The sequence below is a fragment of the Leucopleurus acutus genome (genome assembly GCF_964270905.1).
Source record: "Leucopleurus acutus genome assembly, chromosome: 6".
NCBI lineage: Eukaryota > Metazoa > Chordata > Mammalia > Artiodactyla > Delphinidae > Leucopleurus > Leucopleurus acutus.
The window spans coordinates 7,972,169-7,995,777 of NC_139149.1; the positions used below are offsets into that span (position 1 = coordinate 7,972,169).

At 37.4% G+C, this 23,609-nt stretch overlaps 1 protein-coding gene across 4 annotated transcripts in view; it reads left to right on the forward strand.

Annotated features, from left to right (window-relative positions):
* Positions 1-23,609, forward strand: part of MAP3K2 (mitogen-activated protein kinase kinase kinase 2) — a 97,607-nt gene that overhangs the window by 32,949 nt on the left and 41,049 nt on the right. For all 4 annotated transcript variants that reach the window (XM_082841707.1, XM_082841705.1, XM_082841708.1 and 1 more), the window contains exon 2: positions 23,332-23,400. In XM_082841707.1, coding sequence (XP_082697833.1) covers positions 23,394-23,400 — 7 coding nt within the window. In that variant the 5' untranslated portion in view covers positions 23,332-23,393. The remainder of the gene's footprint in view (positions 1-23,331; positions 23,401-23,609) is intronic.

Genomic DNA, 23,609 nt, shown 5'->3' on the forward strand with positions numbered 1-23,609 from the left:
CCTCTGGACGTGCAGGCTCAGCGGCCATGGCTCAAAGACCTAGCTGCTCCGTGGCATGTGGGATCTTCCCGGACCGGGGCACGAACCCGTGTCCCCTGCATTGGCAGGTGGACTCTCAACCACTGTGCCACCAGGGAACCCCTATTTATGTCTTTTTAATTTATTTCAGCAGCATTCGGTAGTTTTCGTTATATGTCTTTCACTGCCTTGGTTAAGTTAATTTCTAAATATTTTATTCTTTCTGATGCTCTTGTAAATGGAATTTTCTTAATTTCATTTTCAGATTGTTCATAGTGTATAGAAATGTAACTGATTTTTGTGTGTTGATCTTGTATCCTGCAGTGTTGTTGAATTTATTAGCTCCAGCACTCTGTGTGTATGTGTGTGTGTGTGTGTGTGTGTGTGTGTGTGTGTGTACAGTCTTTAGGTATTTCTACATAAAAGATCATGTCACCTTCAAACAGAGATCATTTTACTTATTTCATTCCGATTTGGAAGCCTGTTGCTTTTCATGCCTAATTGCTCTTACTACAACTTCCAATGCTATGTTGAATAAAAGTGGCAAAGTGGGCATCTGTGTCTTGTTCCTAATGTGAACCAGGAAAAGCTAAGGGGAAATGCTTTCAGTCTTTCACAATTGAATATGATGTTGAGTATAGGTTTTTCTTATATGATCTTTACTATGTTTAGGAAGTTTCCTTCTGTTGCTAGTTTGCTGAGTGTTTTTATCATGAAAGAGTATTGAATTTTGTTAAATGCTTTTTCTGCATCAGTTGAGATGATTGTGTATTTTTCCCCCTTCCTTCCACTGATATGATATATTACATTGACTTTTCATGTGTTGAACCATCCTGCCTTTTAGTAATCCATCCCACTTGGTTGTGATGAATACTCCTTTTAATATGTTGCTTAGTTTGGTTTCCTAGTACTTTGTTGAGGATTTTTGCATCAGTATTCAGAAGAGATAATTGGTCTATAGTTTTCCTGTAATGACTTTGTCTGGTTTTGGTATCAGGGTAATATTGGCCTCATCCAGTGAGTTAGGAAGTGTTCGTTCCATCTGGATCTGGGCTTTTCTTTTTTTTTTATAAATTTATCTATTTATTTTATTTTTGGCTACGTTGGGTCTTCATTGCTGTGCATGGGCTTCCTCTAGTTGTGGCGAGTGGGGGCTGCTCTTCATTGCAGTGCATGGGCTTCTCATTGCGGTGGCTTCTCTTGTTGGGGAGCACAGGCTCTCAGCACGCAGGCTTCAGTAGTTGCGGCACATGAACTCAGTAGTTGTGGCTCACAGGCTCTAGAGCGCAGGCTCAGTAGTTGTGGCGTATGGGCTTAGTTGCTCCACGGCATGTGGGATCTTCCTGGACCAGGGCTCAAACCTGTGTCCCCTGCATTGGCAGGCAGATTCTTAACCACTGCGCCACCAGGGAAGTCCCTGGGCTTCTCTTGTTTGGAGGGTTTTTCGGTTTTTTTTGGCAATGCCACATGGCATGTGGGATCTTAGTTCCCTAACCAAGGATCAAACCCTTGCACCCCCTGCAGTGCAAGCATGGAGTCCTAACCACTGGACTGCCAGGGAATTCCCTGATCCTTTTTATTTCTGTAATGTTCCCTCTTTCATTTTTGATTCTAGTTATTCGAATCTTTTCTTTTTTCTTAGTCTAGCTAAAGGTTTGTCCATTTTGTTGATCTTTTCGGAGAATCAACTCTTGGTTTTATTGATTTTTCTCTGTTGTTTATCTCTTCTCTATTTTGCTTCTCTCTGCTCTGATCTTTATTATTTCTTTCCTTTTGCTAGCTTTAGGTTTAGTTTGTTCTTTTTCTAGTTCCTCAGGATGTAGAGTTAGGTCGTTGATTTGAAATCTTTTTTATTTTTTTTTAAATGTATTTATTTATTTAATTTTTGGCTGTGTTGGGTCTTTGTTGCTCGGCGAGCAGGGGCTCCTCTTCGTTGCAGTCTATGGGCTTCTCACTGCGGTGGCTTCTCTTGTTGCGGAGCACGGGCTCTAGGTGCATGGGCTTCAGTAGTTGCAGCATGCAGGCTCAGTAGTTGTGGCTCGTGGGCTCTAGAGCACAGGCTCAGTAGTTTTGGTGCACGGGCTTAGTTGCTCCGTGGCATGTAGGATCTTCCCGGACCAGGGATGGAACCCATGTCCCCTGCATTGGCAGGTGGATTCTTAACCACTGCGCCACCAGGGAATTCCCTTGAAATCTTTTTTTTTTAATGTGTGCGTTTACAGCTATAAATTTCTCCCTTAGCATTGCTTTTACTGCATCCCAAAAGTGTTGGTATGTTGTGTTTTTATTTTCACTTTTTTCTGGATATTTTCTAATTTACCTTATGGTTTCTCCTTTGACTTCTTTGGCTGATTCAGAGTTTGCTGTTTAATTTCTACATATTTGTGACTTTTCCAGTTTTCCTTCTGCTGTTGATTTCTAGTTTCATTCATTGTGCTTGGAAAAATTATTTTGAGTTCAATCTTACTAAATTTTTAAGACTTTTTTGTGGCCTAACATATGATCTATCCTAGAGAATATTCCATGTGGAGTTGAGAAGAATATATATTCTGTTTTGGGGGTGGAGTGTTCTGTATATATCTGTTAGGTCTAATTGCTCTTAGTGTTGTTTAAGTCTTCTGTTTGCTTCTTGATCTGTGTGGTTGTTCTATCCATTATTGAAAGTGGGGTATTGAGTGAACTGTTGTTTAAGTATGTCTATTTTTTTCTTCAATTCTGTCGTTTGCTGTATATATTTTGGAGCTCTGATGTTTATCATTGTTATATTTTTTTCATCAATTGACCCTTTTGTTAGTGTTTAATGTTCTTTTTTGTCTCTTCTAACAATTTTTTTTGTGTGTGTGTGATACGCGGGCCTCTCACTGTTGTGGCCTCTCCCGTTGCGGAGCACAGGCTCCGGACGCGCAGGCTCAGCGGCCATGGCTCACGGGCCCAGCTGCTCCGCTGCATGTAGAATCTTCCCAGACCGGGGCATGAACCCATGTCCCCTGCATCGGCAGGTGGACTCTCAACCACTGCGCCACCAGGGAAGCCCTCTTGTAACAATTTTTGACTTACGGTCTATTCTGTTTGATACTAGTATAGCCACTCTGGTTTTCTTCTGTTTCTGTTTGCATGGAATATCTTTTTCTGTCCTTTCACATTAAACCTATTGTGTAGTTAGGTCTAAAGTGAGTCTCTTGTAGACAGCATACAGGAGCATCATGCTTTTTAAATTCGTTCTGCCAATCTGTGCCTGTTGATTGGAATGCTTAATTACTTTACAGGTAAAGTAATTACTGATAGAGAAGGCATTTTATGTGTTTTTTTGGTATTTTTTTGTCCCTCATTTCCTCCATCTCTGCCTGTCTTTGTGTTTAGTTGATTTTTCTGTAGTGACGCAGTTTGATTTTTCTCACCTTTTTTTTTTAATCTATATTCTGTTCTGTTGGGTGTGTGTGTGTGTGTGTGTGTGTGTGTGTGTGTGTGTGTGTGTGTGTGGTTACCATGAGGTTACATATAACATCCTAAAGTTATAACAGTTTGTTTTGAATTGAAATCAACTTAACTTCAATCACATACAAAAACTCTATTTCTCTATAGCTCTGTTCATCCCTGTTTATTGTTAGTGTCACAAATTACATTTTTATGCATTGTGTTCCCATTAACGTAGATTTAAAATTATTTTTGTGCATTTGTCTTTTATATCCTGTAGAAAATAAAAAGTGAAGTTACAGACCAATATTGCAGTAATGCCGGTTTTTATATTTGCCCATGTATTTACCTTTACGGGAGTCTTTATCTTCATATATCTTAGAGTTACTGTCTGGTGTTTCTTCATTTGAACATGAAGAAATTCCATAGCATTTCTTGTAGGGCAGTACTAATAGTAATGAACTTCCTTAGCTCTTGGTAGATACAGAATTCTTCTTTGGCATTTTTTTTTCTTTTAGCACTTTTAATGTATTATCCCACAGCCTTGTGGCCTCCACAGTTTCTACTGATAATCTTTTTGAGGATCTACATAATGAGTGAATTTTCTCTAGCTACTTTCAAGATTCTCTAGCTGCTACTTTCAAGATTCTCTAGCTGCATTCTCTCTCTTTCAGCAGTTTGATTATATTGTGTCTTGCTGTAGATCTGCCTGGGTTTGTCCTACTTGGAATTTATTGAACTCCTTGGATTTGTAAATTCATGTCTTCTGTCATATTTGGTAAGTTTTTGGCCATTACTTCTTGAGGTAATCTCTCTGCCCCTTTCACTGTCTCTTCTTCTCAGACTCTTACAATGTTTATATTGATATATTGGTCTGCTTGATGGTGTCCCATAAGTTCCTTAGGCTCTGTTCACTTTTCTTTATTATATTTTTCTATTCTTCAGCCTTGATAATTTCAAATGTTCTATATTTAATTTTGCTGATTTGTCTTTTTACTCAAGTCTACTGTTGAACCCCTTTATTTTATTCTTCACCTCTGGAATTTCTGTTTGGTTCCCTTTTGTAATTTCTTTTTGTTGATAATGTAATTTTGTTTATATATTGTTTTCCTTGTTTCTTTTTTCTTTGTGTTTTCTTCTAGCTTTTTTTTTTTGTGATATATGGGCCCCTCACCGCTGCGGCCCCTCCCGCCGCGGAGCACAGGCCCAGTGGCCACAGCCCATGGGCCCAGCGGCTCCGCGGCATGCGGGATCCTCCCGGACTGGGGCACGAACCCGCGTCCCCCGCATTGGCAGGCGGACTCCCAACCACTGCGCCACCAGGGAAGCCCTCTTTTAGCTTTTTAAACATATTTAGGGCAGTTGTTTTAAAGTCTTTATCCAGTAAGTTCATTAACTATGCTTCTCTAGAGCTGGTTTTGCCACTTATTTTTCTTCCTTTGAATGGGCCATGTTCTCCTTTTTTTGTTGTATGCTTTGTCATTTTTTGTTGAAAATTAATCATTTGAGAAAACGATCACTTCTCCCTGCCTTTGCAGACTTGTTCTGTGTCTGTCAGACCAGTCTTTCACTAATAAGCCGAGTGTGCTTGGGGCTTAGGATCAGCCCAGTGTGAAGGCTTTTTGTCTTCTCAGGCCTTTTCTGGGCATACCTTTTGCTAAATCTCCATGTGACTTCTTCAGTTCCCCCATATCCACAACTGCTTTTTTTTTTTTTTTTAATGCTGATCCTAGTCTCTCTACCATTAACCTCTGTTGGAGGTTAATGGGGTCCCACTGTCCGCATCTTGTACCCCAAACTCTGACCTTTCTGCTATATCTGACACTCCTTTTTTAAAAAAAAATTATTTATTTTGGCCACACCACATGTGCGGTCTTAGTTCCCTGACCAGGGATTGAACCTGCGCCCCCTGCAATGGAAGTGCAGACTCTTAACCACTGGACTGCCAAGGAAGTTCCCACAACTGCTTTTAAAGGTCTTAAATTTCCAAAGAATCTTCCCCTTGAATCTTCTCCTCAGGGCCCTAGATGATCTGTTGTATGTATCATAATCTCTTGTTTCAAGCATTTGCAGGTCTGTAGGCCCCCTGCAGTTTACCCACATAGTACTGACGTCTTTTCCATGTGAGTTCTGAGTTAGGTACAACAGAGAGCAGTCAGTCCTTCAGGCAGCTCCCAGCAGCTTAGAACACTGCAAACAAATTTGCTTTGTTCCCTCTAGTTTGGGGGAGGGATTTGGGAACCAGGCTGTTTGCTCCAGACCAAGACTGTGTAGGGAGCGGGTAGAGCAAGGTCAAATAAAAATGCCACCAAATTGGTTTCTATTTTGAATGTAGCTTTTACTTGATTAGATATTTACTTGGTTGTTGTAGTCGTCTAATTGTTTTCCAGAGCTCCTATTTCACCAGCTTCCGGCTGATTTTAAATGTTCTGTGGGGGAATAAGGGCTTGGAGCTTCATAGTCCATCATGTTGCTGATGTCACTCCTGAGTATCTTATTTCCTTATATTGCCTAGTAATAGTCTACTGTATAGATAGATCACATTTTTCTTATCAGTTCCTCAGGTGATGGACATTTGGGTTGGTTCCACTTTTTACTCCTGTAAATAATGCTGCAGTGAATCCATTCAGTTTTGACGGAAAGACACTATGCATCAAAAATGTCCTCTCCATTTTATGAAACTTAAGTAATAACATATTAAATAGAAGTGTAAATATTTTAAATATACTTTAAAGATTTAAAGTATGTAAGTATATATGTATAGGCAGAATGGCATTTGTATTGTTAGAATGGCATCACTTTATAGCTCATACATCTCTGTTTAGTTAGTATTTTATTTTTGTCTGGAAATATCAATCAGCATTTACATAGATATAAAAAGTTAAATTTTTTCTCTTTGTCAATTATGTATTCTGCATAAGAAGTTTCCTCAAAACTCAGGGGTTTAAAACAGCAAGCATTTGGTCTCTCACAGTTTATGTGGAGCAGGAATCGCAGCACAGCTTATCTGGATACTTTTGGCTCTGGATTCCTTACAAGGCTGCAGTGAGTTTTTTGGCCATGCTGTAGTCATTTTAAGGCTCACCTGGCGTGTGACCTGCTTCCTCATTCAGTTGGCTGTTGGCAGGCTTAAGTCCCTGTTGGATGTTGGGCGAGATATTGTTTCTTTGCCATGTGAGCCTTTCCATAGGGCAGCTTACAGAATGTTGTCTGGCTTTCTTCAGAGGGTGCTACTGAGAGAGAGCAAGATAGAAGTCAGTCTTCTTGTAACCTAATTTCAGAGATGACATCTCATCATTTTTTTTCCTGTTCTTTTTGTTGAAAAGAGAGTCACTAGGTCCAGTTGTGCTTAGCAGGAGGACATTACACAAGAACATGAATATAAGTTTTCAGCATGCCACCTTGTTGGAGTGAATGCTTATAATTGAGGTTTTGGACAGTGAGGAACGCTGTGATGTAAAGGCTTTTCCCTAGTCTAAGCCTAAATGATTTTAGATAAAGACCTTAGATAGGTTGTGAGTGACATGAAATGTGGTCAGTGTAAATTATTTTGTTTGGAAAGCTTCAGAAGATTATAGAATGTTAATGATATTTCAATATAAATTATAGTTTTCATTTTTAGCATATATTTTTGTGGGTTTAGTGCTTTAGAAAGTTGTTTGAATTATTGAGTTTCAGAAATAGGTTACTTTGTTTTAAGTGTATTTTGATTAGATCCTGGAATGAGAATGATTCCAGGACAAAGGATGTATTTTGGAAAATAAAGCCACATACAATCAAAATTTTAAAAAACTTTTTTACATGATACATAGAATATAGGTCATCTTTGCTTCGACTGAATCTTAATAGGCTGAAATGTCATGAGATGCTCTCAATTTACTGTCAGCTTCTCGTACACCACTTTCATAGATCTCATTTAACTTGCAAGTTATTCATACCAGGACAGTCTTCTAATCGTTAGTTTCCTATAAACGTGAAAATCATTAAAATCTTGTTAGAACACTTTAACAAATTTAGATTGAGTACCAGTTTTGACTGTCGTTTGTTAGTGAGGATAAAGAGTTACATAACATTTGGTTTGATCTCAGTGAATTCATGCTCTGCTGGCGGATGAGGGTGTGCTTAATTATAATGAAATTCACTTTAAATAATTAGTTGTAGTACAGTATGGCAAAATACTGTCTCACAGTTGGGCTTTTCTTACCTATATTTTAGTGACATATCTCTGTTAACATGCATGACACTACAGCAGTGTCTTTTCCTCTTTATTGGTCCATGGGCTTTTTGAGTGGAGTGCAAAACTGTCTTACTAATGTCTTGCTCATTTTCTTATAGTGTGAGTATTTGTGTAGACCTTTTTTCCCCTGTTCTTTTATTATTATTTTTTCCCTGTTCTTTTATATTTAGTTTTTTAATCTCTGCAAGCTAACTTCTCTCTTCTCTTATCCCCCACCTCCCACTTTTTTGCTTTCTGTCTTTCATTCTAAAATGCTCAGCGCCTTCTATGAGCCAGGCACTGTCCTGTGCATAGGAGAATCAGTAATCAACCATATCAATAAAGTCTCTGTTCTTAAGGCTCTTGTGTGCCATTGGGGGTGGAGATACAATAAATAAGTAAATTAACTAAATTAAAAGTATTTTTGTATCATGATAAGTTCTATAAAGAAGCAAAAATAGGATGATGTAAAAAAAATAATTGAGTGAGTGGGAGAAATGTCTCATATTGGATGGTCAGCAGACATGAGCAGCCATTTAAGGACTTGGGGAAAGACTCTTAGATGTAGAAAAAGCAAGTGCAGAGGCCCTAAGTTGGGTGTTGTGAATTGAACAAAGTCAAGTTGGTTATGCACAATTACTGTGTTCTTTTAGGTAAATAAAAGTAGCTACCAATCAATGAAGTTAAGTGAAGATCAGCTGCTTCCTTGTAATCTATTGACTTATAATGAAAGTAAACCTTAGACTAAATTCTGCCAAATATAATAGACTTTTATTTCGCCAACATTTATTAGCAAGCAACTTCAAAAATAGTAAGTGCCATTTGCTTTGTAAACATGTTAACTTCCCAACTTTCTATCCTTAAGGTACTTCAGCCATACCTTGCATGAAAGATTCACTTGATATATAGATGCAACAAAATTGTAGAGGCAGCAGTTGGTTAATCTTATTGGTGGCATCAAATAATCAGAATCCTCAAAATGAATGACTGACCTTGGCACTATCTTTAAGAATATAGGCTTTTACAGAAATAAACCAACACACCTATGGTCAGTTAATCTTCGACAAAGGAGGCAAGAATATACAGTGGGAAAAAGACAGGCTGTTCAGCAAGTGGTGTTGGGAAAACTGGACAGCCGTATGTAAATCAATGAAGTTAGAACACACCCTCACACCACACACAAAAATAAACTCAAGATGGCTTAAAGACTTAAATATAAGACATAACACAATGAAACAACTATAAGAGAACACAGGCAAAACATTGTCTGACATAAATCATACCAATGTTTAGGTCAGTCTCCCAAGGCAATAGAAATAAAAGCAAAAATAAACATATGTGACCTAATAAAACTTACAAGCTTTTGCACAGCAAAGGAAACCATAAACAGAATGAAAAGACAACCTATGGACTGGGAGAAAATATTTGCAAATGATGTGACCTACTAGTGCTTAATTTCCAAACTATACAAACAGCTCATACAGCTCAATAACAAAAAAAGAAACAACCCAATCAGAAAGTGGGCAGAAGACCGAAATAGACATTTCTCCAAAGAAGATGTACAGATGGCCAACAGGCACATAAAAAGATGCTCAAATTGCTAATTATTAGAGAAATGCAAATAAAAACTACAATGAGGTACCACCTCACACCGGTCAGAATGGCCATCGTTAAAAAGTCTACAAATAACAAATGCTAGAGAGGGTGTGGAGAAAAGGGAATCCTCCTACACTGTTGGTGGGAATGTAAATTGGTGCAGCCACTATGGAAAACAGTATGGAGTTCCTTAAAAAACTAAAAATAGAATTGCCATATGATCCAGCAATCCTATTCCTGGACATATATTGGGACAAAAAGATGCATGCACCCTAGTGTTCATAGCAGCACTATTTACAATAGCCAAGACATGGAAACAACCTAAATGTCCATTGACAGATGAATGGATAAAGAAGATGTGGTACATATACACACTGGACTACTACTCAGCCATAAAAAAGTGAAATAATGCCATTTGCAGCAACATGGATGGACCTAGAGATTATCATATTAAGTGAAGTAAGTTAGGCAGAGAAAGACAAATATCATGTGATATTACTTATATGTGAAATCTAAAATATGACACAAACGAACGTACTTACGAAACAGAAACAGGCTCACAGTCATGGAAAACAAACTTGTGGTTACTAAAGGGGAAAGGGGGTGGGGAGGGATAAATTAGGAGTTTGGGATTAGCAGATTCAAGCTAATCTATATAAAATAGATTTTAAGAAAGGTTCTGTATAGCACAGGGAACCATAATAAGCTATATTCAGTATCCTGTAATAAACCAAAAGAATATGAAAAAGAATATGTATATATATATATATATGTGTGTGTGTGTGTGTGTAACTGAATCCCTTTGCTGTACACCAGAAACTAGCGTTGTAAATCAACTATAATTCAATAAAAACATTCTAAAAATTTTAGAGAGTAAAGAATATGGGCTCTTATACGTTATTCATGCAAGAGTAGAGGAGTGTTTCTTTGGTATTTTAGCCAGCCTACTTATTTGAACCCCACCAGTTTCCTGAATGAAAACTCATTTCTAATATCTTTCATGCCAGTTAATAACCACCAAAACACACATGCGCATTTTTATCATTTACTACGCAAATAATAAAGGCTCTGATGTTGGGAATAAAAGGAAAAAGGATAGCAGAGACAGTAGTAACTGGAATGTAGCCTTTCTGAATAAATAGTAACTGTGCGTATTCCAGTTTTGTCAGTTGACCTAATAATGGTCTTTATAGTACTGTTTCCCTCTAGTACAGGATCCAGTCGAGGGTCAGGATGGATGAAGTTGCCATGTCTCTTTACTCTCCTTGAATCTGCAACATTTCCATAGCCGTTCTTTGACTTCTATCTCACTGGCATTTCTGAGGAATGCAATCTCCCTTTTTGTTTAAATACAATGTTTCTTATTTTTTATTTGTCTAAAGTTTCTTTATGAATTGTATTTAGATTATACATTCTCAGAAAACTGCTTAGTTAATATTGTGTCCTTCTCAGAGTATCACATCTAGAGACACAGGATGTTCATCCATCCTTTATATGTGATGTTAATTTTGATCACCTCATCAAGGACTTGCCCAAATTCTCCACTGTATACTTACTGACTCCATTAAATTTGTTAGAGTGAAGATATCATAAACAGAGTGTAAGGAGAAGACACCATAATGAACATATCCAAAAATTCTTGTATCTAAAGTTTTAAAATGTGCAAAATATGTAAGCAGTCATTTTACAAAAGAGGATATCAAAGTGGCCAGTAAACCAATGAAAATGGTACTCAACATCATTAATCATCAGATAAATGTAAATTAAAACTATAGTGAGATATTACATAACCACCAGAATGACTAATAGTGTTGCTGAGGATGTGGAAGAACTGGAACTCTCTTACATTGCTGGTGAGAGTATATATATTTAACACAATCACTTTGAAGAAATGTTCGGCCATAACTGCTAAAGCTAACTATATGCATGTCTTAGAGATCTAGCAGTTCCCTCCTTGGGTATATATCCAACAGAAATATGTGTTTATGTTTACAAAAAAGCATGTTCAAAGAGGTTCATAGAAGTTTTATTTGTAATAGCCAGTAACTGGAAACAACCTTCATGTCCATCAGTAGTAGAATGGGTAAATTAGTTGAGGTATAGGCTTATAATGGAATATTACACAGCAATGAAAGTGAACAAAATACTCATATAGATAATGTGGAAGAATTTCAGAGACATAAGATATTAAGTGAAAATAAATACAGGGAATTCCCTGGTGGCCCATTGGTTAGGACTCCATGCTTTCACTGCCAGGGTCATGAGTTCAGTCGCTGGTCAGGGAACTAAGATCCTGCAAGCTGCACAGTGTGGCCAAAAAAAAAAAAAAAAAAGAAAAGAAAAAAAAATACAAAGTTTGTCTTGTATGATTCAACTAACATGAAATTTTAAAAGGCAAAACTAATCTATGGCAATAAATGTCAACATGATGGTTACCCTTGTGGGGAAAGGGTGACTGGGAATGGGTACAAAGGAGCCTTTATGGATCCCGGAAATGTCTATATTTTTATCTGTTTGGTGGTTATGTGGGTAAATGCATATGTAAAATGTATATTTAAAATTTGTTCACTTTAGGTAAGTTCTGCATTCAAAAACTAAGGGTGGTAGGTAGAAAATGATGTTTATACCTCTGTTCCCTTCTAAGAGTTTTATAGATTTAGCTTTTCCATTTAGTCTTTGATCCATTTTGAATTAATTTTTACATATCATTTGAGGTAGGGGTCCAACTTCATGCTTTGGCATGTGGATATCCAGTTGTCCAGCACCTGTTATTGAAGACTGTTTTTTCCCCCATTGTCTTGGCACCCTTGTCAAAAATCATTTGACTGTAGATGTTTGGGTTTATTTCTGGACTCTCAATTCTATTCCACCAGTTTCTCTCCTTATGTCAGTACCCCCACTGTTTTGATTGCTATAATTTTGTAGTCATTTTTAAAATCAGGAAGTGTGAGTCCTCCGACTTTATTTTTCTTTTTCAATATTGTTTTGGCTCTTCAGGGTCTCTTGTAGCTCCATATGAATTTAAAGATCAGCTTTTCCATTTCTGCAAAGAAAGGCCATTGGAATTTTGATAGAGGATTTTGATAGAGATTGCATTGAATGTGTAGATCACTTTTTTTTTAGAGTATAAATGCTTTACAGTGGTGTGTTAGTTTCAGTTTTATAATGAGTCTGTAGATCACTTTGAGAGTTTTGTCACCTACAAAATATTTTGTTCCAATCCATGAACATGGGATGTCTTTCCGTATATTTAGATCTGTTTCAGTTTCTTTCAATAATGTTTTATAGTTTCCAGTGTACAAGACTTTGTTATTCTTTTGATGCTGTTATAAATGGAATTTATTTCTAAATTTTATTTCTGTATTGTTCAGTGCTAGTGTATAGAAATACAACTGATTTTTCAGTGTTGATCTTGTATCCTGCAACTGTGCTGAACTCATTCATTAGCTCTAATATTGTTTTTGTGAACTTCTTAGATTTTCTGTATACAAGATTGTCAGCTGCAAATAGGGATAGTTTTGCTTCTTATCCAGTCTGGATTCCTTTGATTTCATTTTCTTGCCTCATATTCTGACTAGGACCTCCAGTACAATATTAAATATGAGTGGCAAGACTGGACATCCTTGCTTGTCCCTGATCTTAGGGGGCACATATGCAGTTTTTCATCATTAAGTATGATGTTAGCTGTGGGTTTTTCATGGATCCCCTTTATCAGCTGGAGGAAATTTCCTTTTCTTCCTAGTCTTTTGAGTAGGCAGTTGGATTTTGGCACTTGCATTTTCGTTGTCTGTTGAGATGATCATGTATCTTTCTTTTATTCTATCAGTGTGGTTTATTACATTGATTTTTGTATGCTGAACCTACCTTGCTTTTGTGGGATATATCCTACACGTTCATGGTGTAGAGTCCCCCCCCTTTTTTTTTTTTTTTGCGGTACGCGGGCCTCTCACCGTTGTGGCCTCTCCCGTTGTGGAGCATAGGCTCCAGACGCGCAGGCTCAGCAGCCATGGCTCACGGGCATAGCCGTTACGCGGCATGTGGGATCTTCCCGGACCGGGGCACGAACCCATGTCCCCTGCATCGGCAGGCGGACTCTCAACCACTGCACTACCAGGGAAGCCCTAGAGTCCCCTTTTTTAACGTTCTGGATTAGATTTGCTAGTATTTTGTTGAGGATTTATCTGTATTCACAAAGTTATCAATCTGTAGTTTTCTCTTGTAACGTGTTTGTCTGGTTTGGTTATCAGAGTAATACTAGGTTCAGTATTTTTTTTTTTTAATAATTGGTGGTAATTCTTTCTTAAATGTTTGAAGCCATCTATCTGGCTTAGGACTTCTTATTTGTGAAAAGTTTTAAAATTTCTAATTCAATCTCTTTATTTCATCCAGGTGATCTAATCCATTGATACACAGTTCTTCATAGTATTCCCTTATCCTTTTTATTTCTGTAAGATTGGTAGTAATTCTCCTTTAATTCCTGAGTTTAGATATTTGTATCTTCCCTCTTTTTTTCCTTGGTTAATCTAGCTAAAATTTTGTCAATTTTATTGATCTTTTCAAAGAACCATTGTTTCATTGATTGAAAAAATTTCTATTGTGTTTTAATTTTTTTGGTTTGTTTCTACTTCTAATTCTTATTGTTTCTTTCCTTCTACTTGCTTTGGGTTTAACATGCTCGTCCTTTTTTGGTGTTTTAAGGTAGAAGTTTGGTTTATTGATTTGAGATCTTTTTTTTTTTAATATAAACACTAACTGTTACAAATTTCTCTCTCTCTCTTTTTTTTGGAGGGGGCCATGCTGCATGGCTTGCAAGATCTTAGTTCCCCCACCAGGGATTGAACCCAGTCCATGGCAGTGAAAGTGCTGAGCCCTAACCACTGGACTGCCAGGGAGTTCCCAACAGTTATAAATTTATCTTTAAGTTGTACTTTAGGTGTATCCAATAATTTTCAGTATGTTTTGTTTTTATTTTCATTCTTCTCAAAGCATTTTCTAATTTTCCATGTGACTTCTTTTTTGTTCCATTGGTTCTTTAGGAGTGTGTTATTTAATTTTCACATATTTGTAAATTCCCCAAATTTCTTTCTATTATCAGTTTCTCATTTCATTGCATTGTTGTCAGGGAACATACATCATATTTCTTAAATCTATTTATACTTGCTGAGATAAGTTTTATTGCCTAACAAGTGGTCTGTCCTGGAAAATGTTACACATGTATTTGAGAAAAGCGTGTATTTTTCTGTTTTGGGGTTCAGTGTTCTATAGATATAGTGCTCTATATCTATATAGCATTATTTTATCTGTATAGCATATTATAGCATTATTTAAGTCTTCACTTTTTCATTGATTTTCTGTTTACTTGTTTTATCCAGTATTGAAAATGAGGCATTGAAATCTCTGTTATATTTGAATTGTTTATTTCAAGTCTATCTTTTTTTTTTCCCATGCATTTTGAGAGTCTGTTGTTTATACATGTTCATAATTACTATATCTTGTTGATAAGTTGGCAATTTTTTCACTATAAATGTCCTACTTTGCCACTAATAATGATTTTGTAATATATTCTTTTTTATATTTAATAATTATTTATTATTTACGGTTATAGGAAACAAATTTTAAACAAATTTGCATACATGTTTTGTTGCTGTGATATATGAGAGACTGATCAATAAAAGACTGTCAAGCTCAACATAATAAAGGCCATATATGACAAGCCCACAGCAAACATCATCCTCAATGGTGAAAAACTGAAAGCATTTCCACTAAGATCAGGAACAAGACAAGGTTGCCCACTCTCACCACTCTTATTCAACATAGTTTTGGAAGTTTTAGCCACAGCAATCAGAGAAGAAAAGGAAATAAAAGGAATCCAAATTGGAAAGGAAGAAGTAAAGCTGTCACTGTTTGCAGATGACATGATCCTATACATAGAGAACCCTAAAGATGCTACCAGAAAACTACTAGAGCTAATCAATGAATTTGGTAAAGTGGTAGGATACAAAATTAATGCACAGAAATCTCTGGCATTCCTATATACTAATGATGAAAAATCTGAAAGTGAAATCAAGAAAACACTCCCATTTACCATTGCAACAAAAAGAATAAAATATCTAGGAATAAACCTACCTAAGGAGACAAAAGACCTGTATGCAGAAAATTATAAGACACTGATGAAAGAAATTAAAGATGATACAAATAGATGGAGAGATATACCATGTTCTTGGATTGGAAGAATCAACATTGTGAAAATGACTATACCTCTCAAAACAATCTACACATTCAGTGCAATCTCTATCAAACTACCAATGGCATTTTTCACAGAACTAGAACAAAAAATTGCACAATTTGTATGGAAACACAAAAGACCCCGAATAACAAAAGCATTCCTGAGAAAGAAAAACAGAGCTGGAGGAATCAGGCTCCCTGACTTCAGACTATACTACAAAGCTACAGTTATCAAGATGGTATGGTACTGGCACAAAAACAGAAATATAGATCAATGGAACAGGATAGAAAGCCCAGAGATAAACCCACGCACATATGGACACCTTATCTTTGATAAAGGTGGCAGGAATGTACAGTGGAGAAAGGACAGCCTCTTCAATAAGTGGTGCTGGGAAAACTGGACAGGTACTTTTAAAAGTATGAATCACTCCCTAACACCATACACAAAAATAAGCTCAAAATGGATTAAAGACCTAAATGTAAGGCCAGAAACTATCAAACTCTTAGAGGAAAACATAGGCAGAACACTCTATGACATAAATCACAGCAAGATCCTTTCTGACCCACCTCCTAGAGTAATGGAAATAAAAACAAAAATAAACAAATGGGACCTAATGAAACTTGAAAGCTTTTGCACAGCAAAGGAAACCATAAACAAGATCAAAAGACAAGCCTCAGAATGGGAAAAATATTTGCAAATGAAGCAACTGACAAAGGATTAATCTCCAAAATTTACAAGCAGCTCATGCAGCTCAATAACAAAAAAACAAACAACCCAATCCAAACATGGGCAGAAGACCTAAATAGACATTTCTCCAAAGAAGATATACAGACTGCCAACAAACACATGAAAGAATGCTCAACATCATTAATCATTAGAGAAATGCAAATCAAAACTACAATGAGATATCATCTCACACCAGTCAGAATGGCCATCATCAAAAAATCTAGAAACAATAAATGCTGGAGAGGGTGTGGAGAAAAGGGAACACTCTTGCACTGCTGGTGGGAATGTGAATTGGTTCAGCCACTATGGAGAACAGTATAGAGGTTCCTTAAAAAACTACAAATAGAACTACCATATGACCGAGCAATCCCACTACTGGGCATATACCCAGTTTTTTTGAACCAAAATTCAAAAAGAGTCATGTACCAAAATGTTCATTGCAGCTCTATTTACAATAGCCCGGAGATGGAAACAACCTAAGTGCCCATCATCGGATGAATGGATAAAGAAGATGTGGCATATATATACAATGGAATATTACTCAGCCATAAAAAGAAACGAAATTGAGCTATTTGTAATGAGGTGGATAGACCTAGAGTCTGTCATACAGAGTGAAGTAAGTCAGAAAGAAAAAGACAAATACCGTATGCTAACACATATATATGGAATTTAAGAAAAAAAATGTCATGAAGAACCTAGGGGTAAGGCAGGAATAAAGACGCAGACCTCCTAGAGAATGGACTTGAGGATATGGGGAGGGGGAAGGGTGAGCTGTGACAGGGCAAGAGAGAGTCATGGACATATACACACTACCAAACGTAGTAAGGTAGATAGCTAGTGGGAAGCAGCCGCATGGCACAGGGATATTGGCTTGGTGCTTTGTGACAGCCTGGAGGGGTGGGATAGGGAGGGTGGGAGGGAGGGAGACGCAAGAGGGAAGACATATGGGAACATATGTTTATGTATGACTGATTCACTTTGTTATAAAGCAGAAACTAACACACCATTGTAAAGCAATTATACCCCAATAAAGATGTTAAAAAAAAAAAAAGACTGTCAAGCATAAAAATATCAATGTATAACATCAGGATAAAATTCTGTGGGGGAAGTGAAATGGAAATATAATTTCAAGGAGTAAAAGGAATGATGTAAAATGTCTGATTGTTAAAGAGCTTGTCTTGTACTTTTAAAATGGATGATGGTGGCTCTCACATCATAATGATGCTTTCTTTTTTTCCCCAACATCTTTATTGGAATATAATTGCTCTACAATGGTGCATTAGCTTCTGCTGTATAACAAAGTGAATCAGCCATACATATACACATACCGCATATCCCCTTCCTCTTGTGTCTCCCTCCCACCGTCCCTATCCCACCTCTCTAGGTGGTCACAGAGCACCAAGCTGATCTCACTGTTCTATGCAGCTGCTTCCCACCAGCCATCCATTCTATATTTGGTAGTGTATGTATGTCCATGCCACTCTCTCACCTTGTCCCAGCTCACCCCTCCCCATCCCTGTGTCCTCAAGTCCACTCTCCACATCTGCGTCTTTATTCCTGTTCTGCCTGTAGGTTCTTCAGAACCATTTTTTTAATTTAAGATTCCATATGTATGTGTTAGCATACGGTATTTGTTTTTCCCTTTCTGACTTACTCGGTATGACAGACTCTAGGTCCATCCACCTCACTACAAATAACTCAATTTCGTTTCTTTTTATGGCTGAGTAATATTCCATTGTATATATCTTCCATATCTTCTTTATCCATTCATCTGTCAATGGATACTTAGGTTGCTTCAATGTCCTGGCTATTGTAAATAGTGCTGCAGTGAATACTGTGGTACATGACTCTTTTTGAACTATGGTTTTCTCAGGGTATATGCCCAGTAGTGGGATTACTGGGTCGTATGGTAGTTCTATTTTTAGTTTTTTAAGGAACCTCCATACTGTTCTCTGTAGTGGCTGTATCAATTTACATTCCCACCAACAGTGCAAGAGGGTTCCCTTTTCTCCACACCCTCTCCAGCATTTATTGTTTGTAGACTTTTTTTTTTTTTTAATTTATTTTTGGCTGTGTTGGGTCTTCGTTTCTGTGCGAGGGCTTTCTGTAGTTGCGGCAAGCGGGGGCCACTCTTCATCACGATCTGTGGGCCTCTCACTATCGTGGCCTCTCTTGTTGCGGAGCACAGGCTCCAGACGCACAGGCTCAGTAGTTGTGGCTCACGGGCCCAGTTGCTCCGTGGCATGTGGGATCTTCCCAGACCAGGGCTCTACCCCATGTCCCCTGCATTGGCAGGCAGATTCTCAACCACTGTGCCACCAGGGAAGCCCCGTTTGTAGACTTTTTGATGATGGCCATTCTGACTGGTGTGAGATGAAACCTCATTGTAGTTTTGATTTGCATTTCTCTAATGATTAGTGATGTTGAGCATCCTTTCATGTGTTTGTTGGCAATCTGTATATCTTCTTTGGAGAAATGTCTGTTTAGGTCTTCTGGCCATTTTTGGATTGTTGTCCGTTTTTTTTGATATTGAGCTGCATGAGCTGCTTGTATATTTTGGAGATTGATCCTTTGTCAGTTGCTTCATTTGCAGATATTTTCTCCCATTCTGAGGGTTGTCTTTTCATCTTGTTTATGGTTTCCTTTGCTGTGCAAAAGCTTTCAAGTTTCATTAGGTCCCATTTGTTTATTTTTGTTTTTATTTCCCTTTCTCTAGGAGGTGGGTCAAAAAGAATCTCGCTGTGATTTATGTCATAGAGTGTTCTTCCTATGTTTTCCTCTAAGAGTTTTATAGTGTCTGGCCTTACATTTAGGTCTTTAATCCATTTTGAGTTTATTTTTGTGTATGGTGTTAGGGAGTGTTCCATTTTTTTCTTTTACATGTAGCTGTCCAGTTTTCCCAGCACCACTTATTGAAGAGGCTGTCTTTTCTCCATTGTATATTCTTACCTCCTTTATCAAAGATAAGGTGACCATATGTGTGTGAGTTTATCTCTGGGCTTTCTATCCTGTTCCATTGATCTATATTTCTGTTTTTGTGCCAGTACCATACTGTCTTGATTACTGTAGCTTTGTAGTATAGTCTGAAGTCAGGGAGCCTGATTCCTCCAGCTCTGTTTTTCTTTCTCAGGAATGCTTTTGTTATTCGGGGTCTTTTGTGTTTCCATACAAATTGTGCAATTTTTTGTTCTAGTTCTGTGACAAATGCCATTGGTAGTTTGATAGGGATTGCACTAAATGTGTAGATTGTTTTGAGAGGTATAGTCATTTTCACAATGTTGATTCTTCCAATCCAAGAACATGGTATATCTCTCCACCTGTTTGTATCATCTTTAGTATCTTTTATCATTGTCTTATAGTTTTCTGCATACAGGTCTTTTGTCTCCTTAGGTAGGTTTATTCCTAGGTATTTTATTCTTTTTGTTTCAATGGTAAGTGGGAGTGTTTCCTTAATTTCTCTTTCAGATTTTTCATCATTAGTATATAGGAATGCCAGAGATTTCTGTGCATTAATTTTGTATCCTGCTACTTTACCAAATTCATTGATTAGCTCTAGTAGTTTTCTGGTAGCATCTTTAGGATTCTCTATGTATAGTATCGTGTCATCTGCAAACAGTGACAGTTTTACTTCTTTTCCGATTTGGATTCCTTTTATTTCTTTTTCTCTCTGATTGCTGTGGCTAAAATTTCCAAGACTTATGTTGAATAATAATGGTGAGAGTGGGCAGCCTTGTCTTGTTCCTGATCTTAGAGGAAATGGTTTCAGTTTTTCACCCTTGAGAACAATATCGGCTGTGGGTTTGTCATATATGGCCTTTTATATGTTGAGGTAAGTTTTCTCTATGCCTACTTCCTGGAGGGTTTTTATCATAAATGGGTGTTGAATTTTGTCAAAAGGTTTTTCTGTATCAATTTTGATGATCATATGGTTTTTCTCCTTCAGTTTGCTAATATGGTGTATCACATTGATTGATTTGCGTATATTGAAGAATCCTTGCCTTCCTGGGATAAACCCTACTTAATCAGGGTGTGTGATCCTTTTAATGTGCTGTTGGATTGTGTTTGCTAGTATTCCGTTGAGGATTTTTGCATCTATATTTATCGGTCATATTGGCCTGTAGTTTTCTTTCTTTGTGACATCTCTGTCTGGTTTTGGTATCAGGGTGATGGTGGCCCTGTAGAATGAGGTTGGGAGTGTTCCTCCCTCTGCCAAATTTTGGAAGAGTTTGAGAAAGACAGGTGTTAGCTCTTCTCTAAATGTTTGATAGAATTTGCCTGTGAAGCCATTTGGTCCTGGGCTTTTGTTTGTTGGAAGATTTTTAGTCATAGTTTCATATTCAGTGCTCGTGTATAATATATTCTATTTTGTCTGCTATTAATATAGCTAGGTCTCCTTTGGCTACTGTTTGCATGGTATATCTTTTTACAGTCTTTAACTTTCAACCTGTTTTGTGCCTGAATCTATAATGTGTCTGATGTAGACAGCATATAGTTAGATCTTGTTTTTTAACCTAGTCTGCTAATCTCTGCCTTTTAACTGGTTTGTTCATTCCTCTTATATTTAATATAATTACACATAAGGTAAGATTACATCTGTCGTTTTATTTTTGTGTTCTATGTGTTTTGTATCTTTTTTTGTTGTTGTTGTTCCTCATTCCTCCATTACTGCCTTCTTTGTGTTAAATAGATATTTTGTTGTGTGCTATTTTAATTCTCTCATTTCTTTTGCCATTTGAAAAAATGTATTCTTCAGTCATTGACCTGGGGATTAAAATTAACATCTCAACTTAAAACAATGTAGTTTGAGTTAATGCCACTTAATTTGAGTGGCATACAAAACTTCCCTTTTAACTCCATCCCTCCTCTTTCCTTTGTACTATACAAAGGGAAATTTGTGTTTATTGTTGTACAAATTATATCTATATATTGTACACCCAACAACACGCTTATAATTATTGCTTTATGCAGTTTCTTTAAACTTGTCTGTTAATTTCCTTCTGCTCTTTGTATAGAAAAGAGTTCACATAGCCTCACTGCTTATCTTTGGAATGAATTGCTTATCGTTGGCTGGCATCTGAGAACTTGGATTTCAGGAGAGTTCCCAGCTGCCTAACTGATAAGAATGGCTTATTGTGCCTCAGCTGCTTATACAAACAATATAGTTTATGCTGAACACTGGCTTTTCATCTGGGAATCAGGAATTTTTGTGTGTGTCTAGTTAGTCTGACATTTAGGCTTTCTCAGGGTCAGTTTCTGTTGATTGCTTTTTCTCTGTGTATGGACTATTATCTTTGTATGTCTCATTTTTTTCTTGAAAACTGGACATTTAAAATACCATAATGGGCCACCTCTGGAAATCAGATTCTTCTCCCTCCCCAGTGGTTTTTTGTTTGTTTGTTTTTTGGCTGTGCCACACAGCATGCCGGATCTTAGTTCCCTGACCAGGGATTAAACCTATGTCCCCTGCTTTCGGAACATGGAGTCTTAACCACTGGACCACCAGGGAAGTCCCCTCCCCAGTGTTTTTTGTTTATTCTTCTTATTTGTTTGTTTAGTGACATTTCAAAACTCACTTTTTAAAGTCTGTATTCTTTGTCATATATGGTCAGTGAAGACTGCTCTTAGTTTAGCTGTCATCTAATGATTAGACAGAGATTTCCTTAGATACTTGGAACAGATAAGTCTCGAAGTCTTTTTTGAGTGGTTTTCTGTGTGTGTTGGGGCTGGCCTTTAACATTCTCCCAGGCATTTACAACTCCACCTTATCCTTTACTTACTGCTACACAGAGCCTCAGAGTTAGCCAGAGGTGAAAGCCGAGGGCCTTCTTAGGCCTTTCTTGAGTAAAGCAACAGCCTTGGGCATTTGTGTACCTTCTAGAGTCCCAGGAGTCTGTTCCCTGTTGACATCTCATTTCTCAGCTTTTCTAAGTTCCCTGTTGACATCTCATTTTTCAGAGTTCCCTGTTGACATCTCATTTCTCATTTCAGAGTTCCCTGTTGACATCTCATTTCTCAGCTTTTCTAAAAAATTTTTTTCTTAACCTATTGTTTGCCCAACTATTTTCCCCTTCCTCAGACAGTTGACATATGTTGTCCCTGATTGATTTCAGCAAACACTCCAAGTTCTTTGCAATGGAAAAGCTTTGAGTCAGGTTAAATAAAGGCAGCCTTTCAAATGGGGTCTATCAGCCAACCATTAGATAGGTCAAATAATGACAGTTTTTTTGGAATCAGACTTTGAAGGCATTCCAGTTCCATTCTGCCCTTTCCAGTTGCTGCCAGGCTGCTCATTTTCATGGTGACTGTGGGCTGTTGGTTTAGACTGCTACTTTGGAGCTGGGAATAAGGGGCAGGAAGATAGGAATAGGGAAGGTCAGAATGCCACAAGGTTCTCTCTTTTTACTGTGACTCCTAAATGCTGCCCAGATTGCTGCAAACTTTCGGTTAATTCCTCTTTGTTGATTGTGATAATATTTTCTTTTATGGAGATTTGTAGGCCTTTACTATTTTGTTGATGTCTCTAAATATGACATTTGCCACTCAGTCTTTATATCTGCCATTGCCCTGTGGGAACTTCAGTTTTTGTTTTTTTAAATTTTTATTTATTTATTTATTTTTGGCTGCATCGGGTCTTAGTTGCGGTGCGCGAGCTTCTCTGTAGTTGTGATGCGTGGGCTCCAGAGCACGTGGGCTCAGTAGTTGTGGCATGCCAGCTTAGTTGCCCCGCTGCATGTGGCATCCTAGTTCCCCTACCAGGGATCAAACCCACGTCCCCTGCATTGGAAGGTGGATTCTTATCCACTGGATCAACAGGGAAGTCCCGGAACTTGAGTTTATTAGATTATCTCTTAAGTGTTTTGACTCTCAAAAATCGTTTTGTTTTGTTTTGCTTTAGCTTAGATAGATAGGAACGTGAAAAGTACTTAGGTAAATTTAATTTAAAATAATAATAATTTTCAGTTCCTTCTCAATAATTGAATATCTGGAAAAAAGAAGGCACTTCTCCCCAGCAAAATGTGTAAAGTATTAATATTGTACATTCACATTAGTGTTATTTATACTGACTTTTTTCTTTTTGTGGCTACCTCTTCTCTTTCTTCGTCTTATTAACGTGTTCATCTTTTTATGTTCTTAGGCAATAGAGAATGCTGATGAGAGAACCATTTCCCTAATTTTCAAATAGTCAAGCTGGTTGCCATGATGGGTGAGTTCCAACTAAAAGCATTTCTCATCTGTAATTAAAGGATAAAATGGGAGGGACAACTTTTTCTCTGTGTGTATGATAAGCTTTTTATGAAGAAATTTTATGATTAAGTAGATTTATGTAATATTTTACATTTACTTAATGGATTTTCAATTAAAGCACTTTTTGTGTTGACTTCTACAGTTTTGGGATAACCAGTTTATGCAGGA